At 49.8% G+C, this 10,016-nt stretch overlaps 1 protein-coding gene across 1 annotated transcript in view; it reads left to right on the top strand.

The window, feature by feature from the left end:
* Slc6a5 (solute carrier family 6 member 5) overlaps positions 1 to 10,016 on the top strand; it is a 50,218-nt gene that overhangs the window by 20,305 nt on the left and 19,897 nt on the right. Inside the window, exons 6-9 of the mRNA XM_013354878.2 lie at positions 31 to 163; positions 5,016 to 5,150; positions 6,809 to 6,912; positions 8,636 to 8,760. Of these exons, the coding sequence (XP_013210332.1) occupies positions 31 to 163; positions 5,016 to 5,150; positions 6,809 to 6,912; positions 8,636 to 8,760 (497 nt within the window). The remainder of the gene's footprint in view (positions 1 to 30; positions 164 to 5,015; positions 5,151 to 6,808; positions 6,913 to 8,635; positions 8,761 to 10,016) is intronic.

Raw genomic sequence — 10,016 nt, 5'->3', positions numbered from 1 at the left:
TTTCTTCTTCCATTTCTATTTGACCCTTAGGTACTTTGTGTTGAAGATTTCTGCAGGGATTGAATATCCGGGTGAAATCAGGTGGCCCTTGGCCTTCTGCCTCTTTCTGGCTTGGGTGATTGTGTACGCATCGCTGGCGAAAGGAATTAAGACGTCAGGAAAAGTAAGAACTTGGCTTTATCTGAACTCACTTCCTTCCTTCCCCTCCTCCTCTTTTGCTTATTTTTTGAGACAAGCTCTTTCCTCTCATGGCCTTCCAAGCTCCTGGGGTTTTGTAATGTCTCTGCTTGAGATGTGACACTCCACAGAGCTTTTGATTTTTACTCTTAGCTTTTATTTCCTCCCCCCTACAAACAAAAAGCCAATTTTCTTATCTTGGCTATTTCATAGGAGTTCTATTTACTCAGTTTGAAGGTGAAAGTTGTTGCATTGGGAGATTAAGTTTAGGGTGTTTTAGTTCCAACACTATTCTGTTTGAGCACTCGCTGAAGGAACTATCAGGGCCCATATATTCTCTAAAATCAGTTTTCTAATCTGTGATGTGGGAGTTGGGATTGAGGCCTAAAGACCCCACTGACTCAGGATGAGCACTGTGGGGCTATAGGAAGATAGAGGATGTTGAAGGGACCATGCACCCATGTCCAGGCTGGCCTGTGCTTTCCCGATGGCCTTGCCTCCCATGGCTTGGACCTGAGTTGAATGACAGTTCCATCTTCTATAAGGATGCTTAGACCAACCAGCCAAGTGTCTGCTCAGCCACAGCCCCACAAGCTAGAGATGGAGATGATGTGGCCTGGCCATGGTCCACTGGAAAGGCTGCAATCACTTCCAAGCTGTGGAACTATGGACACACCAATCAATTTTGGGAGCCTGTGTCTTAATCCTCAACTACCTAACCTGGGCATGGTAGCCCACACCCTGTAGGATTTCCACAAGGGGATGAGAATGCGCGTAAAATACCTGGTGTTTGGCTAGGACTTCATTAGCACGAGTTCCTTTCACTTGGTTATAAATGCCCGATGGGCTGGTGGTCATCCTGTGGACGTCTCAGAAACAGTGGCTTCACCGGGGAAGCACGAAGAGTAGGCACCTTGTGGAGAGCTCCTTGGGGGGGCACGGCTGCCAGCTCCACGTGCACCAGTATCTCAGACCCACACTGGTCCACTGGTTCCCTTTTACACACAGGCTGTGTTCATCTAGCTGCCCGCGAGCACATAGTTCATGAGTAGCAGCAGGGACATTTGAACATGAATGGCAGAGCCTAGAATCTATATGAGTTTCTCTGTAAGAAACCACGGGTCCCCATTTGCTAGGTCTCCTGGCCTGTCTCAGCTCTATCACTGATATTTTGGATAATACTAGGGTGTATCAAGGCCTTTTTGTGCTTGTGTGCAAAAATCTAGCACTTAAATAAGTATTCTGCAAGTTTTTTGTTTGTTTGTTTGTTTGTTTGTTTTCTGAGGCCGGGCATCACTGCGCAGTCCTGACTGTCTTGGAATTTGTTATAGGTCAGCGAGCCTTGAACTCACAGATTCCCTGTCTCCCTCCTAGGCGCTGCCTCTGGGTGTGCACCGTCACATCTGGCCTCTAAGCTTCTTTTCTGCGCCAATCATCTGTGCTTTTGTTGGAGTAGCATGACATTGACTCTTTCAAGTGGTTAGAGTTTAATTTTTTGGGCTGGTTTTCGTGGGCTTTGGGGATGACAAAGTTGAAAGTACTCTGGAGCCAGGAAGTTTGTCATTGACACCTGGCATACTAATCCTGTTTCCCTTAGGAAGGTTTCCAATCAAATACCAAGGAGGACTTTTGTTTTCCCTTCCTCAAAATGAAGATTGCCACCAGGAACAATGAACTGCACTTTCTTATCCTGAGCTGGGTTAAACTGCCATAAATCAAAGATAGTTATCTGAGAGGCAGAGAGAACACGGGATTGAGGGGCTCATATGTGATATGAGATTCCACAAGCACTGTCCAGGCCAACAGAGATGCGCTCTTGCCCTGGGGTGATGTGAGCCCAGTTCCTCTAGTGCAGGCCCTGAAGGGACAAAGTTGGTCTTTTGGAGACGGGGCCTTTGAGCAGGTAGAGCTCTGCAGGTGAGGGTAGGCAGCCTAAAGGGCCCCCAAGGTCGCAGGCAGACCCCCCTGGGCTCTGGGCTACTCAGCCAGAAAGTTCTAGCAGCACAGCAGAGCTAAGCTGATCACTATCTGAGTGAGGAGGAAGCCAGCAGGGGTCAGGCCAGTCATTGCCCCTCCTCCAAGCTGACTCATTAGTGCTCACCATTAATCTGACAGAGCAAGTGAAACAGGTACACATGGAAGCCCACCTGCAGGAAGTCTCCACCTGCTCCCCGCTCACTTCCAACGCACAAGCCCAATTCTACTCTCTCAGTTCACCGGGAGCCAAGGAGCTGGGCCACCTACACATGGGCCCACAGATAGGGTGAGGGTTCTCTCTGTGCCTGGGGTGTGCATTTAAGGAGTCTCTCAGGCTGGCTTGTAGGTGCCTGCAAGTGGCACCAACTGAGGCCTTGTGTCCTTGGCACCTCACGTGCTGACCTCCAGCCCCCAGCCCCCATTCCTGGTCTGGCAGCTCACAGAATGACACTTAATGGCCCTGATGGCTTTGGAGTGGCTACAGGTTTGGATCTTGGCCAATGAATGTAATATTTAACCCCCTGTCTTGTGGTTAGCCTGAGTCTCAGCGTCTTGTGCCACAGTGGCCATGTGGGAACAGCTGGCTCAGCTAGCTCAGCTGTGCCAAGTGAGAGGTGGGGTCCTGATGGTTCCTCCCACAGGCCCCCAGGGACTAGAGAGTTTCTTCTCTGTGTCCGGCGGTAGCCTTCCCTTCCCATCAGCCCTAGGTGGTCCTCAGTTGCTCCTTCCCTGATGGAGATAAGAAATGAGCCTGAATGTGACCAGGTCCTGCCTTGTAGAGTCTCCTTTTCCAGTCTCACAGTTGGGAGACCAGTCTGGCCAGCTTGGGGCGGACTGATTTAATTTCCCCCCCCCAAGGTGTCAGATGTCCTTGGATTTTGGAATGCCTGTATGCAAGGCCTTCACCTTTCCTTCAGACTTGGAGGGGGCAGAAGTAAGTTTGGAGATGTAGGAGGGGGTTGGATGCTGGCCCGACCTCACTTCTGGGACCAGAGGGAGAAACAATGGATGTTCCTTGGGTTGGAGGAGAAGTGACTTGGTTAGCATGGTAGCAGGGGAGGAGGAGGCAGCCAACTCCTTGCATGTCTGTAGCCAGCAAGTGAGGGCGTGGCTCTGAGTGCCTGGGTGTCTCAGTGTTAGGAAGCTTCACCCTGAAGTCCTTGACAGGTTCCCAGTCCTCTTCCTCTTTGACTGTCCTATCACGCTCCTCCAGCACTCCCAGCGGAGCACGCGGCTATTACCAGCTGCAAGTACTGACACTTATGTCCAGAGAGCTTTAACCACTCCCCTAAGTGACCCAGCTCAGAAGTGGAGGAGTCAGCATTTGAATCCAACCCCCATGACTGTGGAGCTGGGCAGGCACAGTTCACTGCCCCCCACCCCATCTACTAAGTCTCAATCTCAAGCCCTCCCTTCACCTTGAGGCTTGATTGGCAGGCAACAAAGCACTCCTAACTTATCCTCCTTCAGCACATCGCTGAGGTCTGTTGATGTTTCTCCAGATGTTCTTTTACTCAGTCCCACCCCACTTCCAAAAGCCACAGCTACCTGTTTGCACTCCGGGCCTCCTGAGCCCTGACCTCCTTCAGCACCTCTTGCTACCCCCTCTTCGCCCTTGGCTCGGGCCTTCTGCCATCCTAGTAGTGAGGGGCGAGCACCCTTTGTGTTCCTGCCTTGCCTCTATTTCCCCTCCTCCCTCTTCCTATCAGGACTCCACACTTTGAGTTCGCCTTCATGCTCTGAGACCCAGCTCGAGTGACATGTCCGTGAATCCTTCAGACGCTGCATACTTCCCCAGAATCCCACGAGCCTCCTAGGCATGGCTCAGCCCCTATTCAGACACTGGGGCCTCTCTGTTATGTACCCCCTCTCTGTAGAGCTGGTGTCTGTCACAGCAGCCAGTTCACAGGGAGCCCTCCACAAATGCCTGCAGAACTGAGCTGTATTTCATGACTTTCTTTTCTTTTTTTTTTTTTTGGTTTTTCGAGACAGGGTTTCTCTGTGGCTTTGGAGCCTGTCCTGGAACTAGCTCTGTAGACCAGGCTGGTCTCGAACTCACAGAGATCCGCCTGCCTCTGCCTCCCGAGTGCTGGGATTAAAGGCGTGCGCCACCATCGCCCGGCTTCATGACTTTCTTATGGTCAGGCCCTGCACTGGGCTTCCACACAGCAGCCTGTATAATTCTCAGTATTGTCTTAGGACAGTAACTCTACACCCATATATATATAGATACATTCACTTGTATAAGTTAACATATATACATCAATATATGTATATACGCACATTAATATATATGTATATATACACATTAATATATATGTACATACACACATCAATATATGTATATATACACATTAATATATGTGTATATTACACACACATTAATATATATTAATATATTACAGCTATTTGAACTGAGGTTCAGAGGCTTTAAGGGCCTGCCCAAGATGATACTTCAGTGTCAGAGATTGGATATTTTTTGGATAGAAGAGTGTCTAATTTTAGGCCTTATCTTTAATGGTGAAATTTGGGCCCTCCAGCAGAGATGGGGTAGGACTTTTGGTGAACACAGCACAAAGCCTCCCTTCCCACCTGTGGTCTCTCACATTGTTGATTAGTTGGTAGCTGTGTAGGGTGGCATCTCCCAGGCTTGATTGACAGGAAAGGAAGGAAAGTATTCTGCATTCTTCCTTATCTGGTTTCCACCTCAGTGTTTCGCATGGTTCTCCAGTGCAGTCAGAGCTCAGGGAGAACTCACTGTTGGGCATGTGTACCCGGGTGCCAGGTCCTCGGTCACCTCCCCTTGGTAATATCTTCAGGGATGCCCGCTCACCCGCCTTTCCATCCCTCTGCCCTTCCAGGTGGTGTACTTCACAGCCACGTTCCCCTATGTTGTGCTGGTCATCCTCCTCATCCGGGGGGTCACACTGCCTGGAGCTGGAGCTGGTATCTGGTACTTCATCACGCCGAAGTGGGAGAAACTCACGGATGCCACGGTGGGCCCCTTACTCTGTTTCTAGCGGACTGGAAGCAGGGGCGGGAGGAACTATCAGGGATGGGCCGGGAATCCCCATGCCTACTTCAGGTCTGGGAGATCTTGGTGTGCTAAGGCGTTGATGGGCAGATCCCGTGGCTAGAGTTGTAGGGTAGGCTCTATTGAAGACAAGGTTTTTTTGATAGCCCTGGGCCACCTCATGCCACGTATCTGTTGCGAATTATAGCTTGTTGGAAATGGAACTTTGCTGGCTGGAAAAGCAGAGCACGGGCAGGTCTTCGATCTTCAAGGCCCTAGACACATTTGAATACTTCCTACATGCTGATGTGAAACCTGCACACACTTGAACTTCCTCCGTGCATCAGGTGTATTGCACACCACACTCTCAGAAATGCACACTCATACAAGCATCCCTTCCTGTGAAGGGTGATTGTGTAACTGCAGACGAATCTCCTTTGTTTTCCTAAGGTACATTAAAAACTCCTGGCAAGGACTGAGTTTGGCTGCACGTACCACAGTTTCCAGACACAGCCAGTGTACACAAGATAGTGGTTGGCGCCATTCTTGTGGTAGTTGGTTAAGAGCCAGTTTAAACCTCGGTGGTGTCATGAGGGGTGAAGGGTCTAGTCTTTCCTCTCTTCCTTCCTTAGGGACTAGACTCCCCAGAACTTCTGGTGCGCCAGCCATCATATCAACATTCCAGGTAGCACAAAGGTCTGAGAGGAGAGGTAGAGAGAAGCACACCTCCTCTTGAGGAGGAGAGACGGCAGAGACTCCACATAGTAATTTATCCTCACACAATTGGTCGGAGACTAAGTGACATGGTGATTTTTCCCCACTGAGCCTCCTGATGGAGAAGCTGGACACATGACTGCTCTTCCATGAATCGTAGCTTTGTTTCTGAGTAGACAAGGAGAGTGGGTGTTGGCGGATGTAGGCTTTGCCAGCCTCATACTTGATATCTACCTTTGCATTATTTCAAGTACATTAAAATTTTTATTAGACATTTAGTTGTATGTGGAGTGTGTGTATGTTTTACATACAAGTTTTAGGAGTCTGTTCTCTCTGCCATGTCAATCCTGGTTCTCACTTTTTGTGGCAGGTGACTTTAATTCCTAAGCCTTCTCACCCAGCCCCCTTAAGGACAATTTCAAGACGAGATTAAATTGATGAACATAGGTTCATTGTAGATGCCATATGAAGGTGGCCAGCAGAATCACCCTCTAGAGCCAGGCTCAGGAGGAAGGTGACCCCATGAAATCTGTCCACTTCGTTGCCGCTCTGCTAAGACTGGCGACCTGTGGAATCTCAGATTTTGAGTGGCAATTGTTATAAAGCATAGGACTGTCGATTGAAGCAGATTTTGTTTTGTATCCATGACTATATCTTGTTGCCATTGATTGTCGTTTTGGTGTGTGACTGTTTTTTTTCATGTGGAAGGGCATGTAAGCCCAGGCCTGCCCATAGATGGTTCCAACCCTTGCTTCGATCACACTGTGTCAGAATGTCCCAGCTAACTCCTGCCCTGGCTTCAGGCACAGGAGAGGCACAGCTTCCATCTGTGTGCTTAGGGCTCTCCTGCTGCTAATCACCTCCCATTTACTCGGGAAGGCGACACGCTGGTCTCTCTCATGACGTGACTCCTCCGCTTCTTTCCAGGTGTGGAAGGATGCCGCCACTCAGATTTTCTTCTCCCTGTCTGCTGCCTGGGGAGGGCTCATCACTCTGTCTTCTTACAACAAATTCCACAACAACTGCTACAGGTACATGTGGGCCTGACATCCAGAGGGAGAAGGCCCGCGAAGTGAGTGCAATAAAGCCTCCACAGGCCTGTGAGACAGAGCTAGAGCTATGCTAGGGCTCAGGAGGAGCCCCTGACCAAGGCCTGCTCACTGACTCTGTCATCTCAGCTGACCCCACCCACCAGGGCGCTGAGTGGAGAATACTATCTAAGGATGCACTGTGTCCCTGGAGAGGTCACTGTGGCTGCTTGTGTCCCGTGGGAGTCCATGTATCCCATCATGGAGTAGCTATGTGTGTAGTAGGGTCCCTGATCACTTGATAAATACTTTTCAAGGGGTTTCATAGAAAAGAAAGCCTGATGAAGAGGAAGGGGCAGCATGGAGCTAGGGGGCATTTAAGGATAGCATTGCCATGTGCTTCACACGCAAGGAGCAGGCAGGATGTGCCCCTCTGGACATCTGTCTTCTCATCTGCAGAACACAGAATGCAATGCTTTGTGGGTAAGAGGTGGTGCATGCAGTTGCACATAGTAGGCACCCTAGCCCCAGGATGCCGTCATAATGTGGGTGTCATCTCAATGACCCGCTGCCCTTCTATTCCTCATACTGGGCTCCTGCCTTTGAACTCTCCAAGACTGCGTCACCTCCTTTTCTACTGTGATGGCCGGGTCATCTCCTATCATGATATCACAGTTACTTTGGCCTAGTATTACAAAAATACTTGACACTGGGTAATTTATAATTGATAGAAAAGTATCACTCATATTTATAGATACTGGGAACCCCAGGGTCAAGGTGCTGGAAGATTCAGTGTCTGGTGAGGTCTCCCTCCATGCTCCAGGTGGCACCTTGTGGCAGTTGCCCAGTGGTGGGCATCAGGGCAGCACACACCTCATAGCATCTTTCATGAAGGCATCATCGTTTTTATGGGGTGGTACCATTCTTCCAAAGCCCTACCTTGTAATCTGACCACATTGGGGACTGAGCTTCATCACAGTCATTTGAGGGAGACTCAAGCATTTAGCCGCTGTGAATTAGTTCTCCTAAGCATAAGGCACTAGCGCTTTCCCTCAAAGATCCTCAGTGGGGTCATTATAATATTATAATATAATAAATATATAATATCGTTATTAAGTCTATGAGAATGTTCCACAATGTATTTTAGTCACACCCACGCCCTCCTTCCAATACACCCCCTTCCCGACCTCCCTTCACAGTGTGTCTTTTCGTGGTTAGAAGAGACTGTCTCACCGCAGACATCCTGGGCCTCTGGCTCTGGCGCCCTTTCCGCCCCCTCTTCTGTGATGGTCTCTGAAACTTGGGTATAGCGGCTGTGTTACAGAAGTATTAGCTGGGGAGTTAAAGACCAGCACCTCACAGTCGTTCCCTGCTGTTTGGACAGTTGTGGATTTCTCACATGCTCTCCATCTGCTGATGAACGCTTTTGAGGAGGTGTGAGAGCTACACTTCGTTCTGTGGAAATAAGGATGATGATTTAGGACACAGTAGAAACCATGCCGGTTTAGGAAAGTGGCATTGGAGTCTCTGGGGACATTTCAGATTGACAGAAGGACATCTGGGCTCAGGACTGACTGCTTGCTTCTTTCCTTGCATGTGCGGATGACAAGCCCATGGGTGGACCCACATGCTCATGGAGTACAGATACATGGCCACACGTTTGTCCTTCCCCATCCCTTCCTCCTCGGGAGGTTCACGTCACCACACTCTGGTCTCTTCCTTCCAGGGACACGCTGATTGTAACCTGCACCAACAGTGCCACTAGCATCTTTGCTGGGTTCGTCATCTTCTCTGTCATCGGCTTCATGGCCAACGAACGCAAAGTCAACATTGAGAATGTGGCCGACCAAGGTACAGGGCAGTTTTCACCTCGTTATGTCGGGAGCTTGGATGGATGGAGTTGGGGTACTCAAGTATCTTGACAATGACTAAGACAGGCCCTATGGGAAGCTCATGAGGGCTGACCTTAGAGCTGACCTTTCTAAGGTTTTAGGCCTGTTTCCTCCTCCTCTATTTTTTTCCCTTTTGTCTTCCTTGCTCTCTTGACCCTGCTCCAGCCCTCACTGGTCAGGGCTGTACCTGTTCGACCTGTTAGGCACAAGTAGGGGATTCATTAGGCAGCCCACAGCCCTGCTGCTGCTCCTGGTACCTGCTCTGTAGATCCTTAACGAGCTCTGGCTTGACTTCAGGGAGGCTTGTCCTTACAAAGCACTTTTCCTAATTGTTGGGTCAAGTGTGTTCTCAAGGCTTTCTGCTTAGCATGGCAGACCTGCAGTTTTCTCAGCAGTGAGTGAGCAGGTGGTGGGGGTGGGAGCGGGGCCTGAATGTTGACACTGTGCCCGAACGATGCCAACATTTCCTTAGGGTTTGGGAGTTTGCAAGAGCTCTCCTCTATCACTTACATTTCCAGGACAGCATTTATGGAGGGAGTAGTTAAGATTTTTATTAACTTTATTTCCACTCTGCCTGGTTCTACCTACAGAGGATTAGGGTATTGCAAAGTCATGGCGGCTGGGGACCGTCATTGTGGGGGTTGTCGATCATTCTGGTTGGATGTTGTCTGATCAGGCGTATTGGCTTCAGCGTGTGACAGGTACAGAGAGGCATAGCCATGAGCCCCAGGCCCCCCAGAGGTGGGAGGCTCACCTGGCAGCTGTCCTTCAAGTGTCTCCCAGTGGTTCTCAGAGCAAGCACATAGGAGAAGCCAAGCGCTAGGTCACCTTTCAGAAGGGACGGCCCGGTCTCTTCCTGTCCACCGGGGACAATTAATCATTGCTTCCTTTGTGCCAACACAGCCTGGAGGAGTTAAGGTGCCAGCGTATGCCAGGGCTGTCATCATCTCTCCCTGGAGAGAGCAGGAGCCCCAGAGAGCTTGGTTCTGTATCAGTGAGCTCTGCGGTGCTTTCTGCTGGCTGAGACTTCTCCAGCTCCCTGGGAGGCAGGGCATGCTGAGAGGGCCTGACCCTCCGGCTCTGAGCCACCCCTGGCTGTTCTATAACCTCAATTTCTTCCAGCACAGTCATTGAGGCCGATAGTTTCTGCCCCACTTTCTAGAATTTCTGAGGCTTTTTTTTTTTTTTTTTTTTTTTTTTTTTTTTTTTTTTTTT

This window comes from Microtus ochrogaster, unplaced genomic scaffold, assembly GCF_000317375.1.
Source record: "Microtus ochrogaster isolate Prairie Vole_2 unplaced genomic scaffold, MicOch1.0 UNK76, whole genome shotgun sequence".
NCBI lineage: Eukaryota > Metazoa > Chordata > Mammalia > Rodentia > Cricetidae > Microtus > Microtus ochrogaster.
Note: the sequence above shows the minus strand (reverse complement) of the source record. Positions and strands in the feature narration are given on the sequence as shown.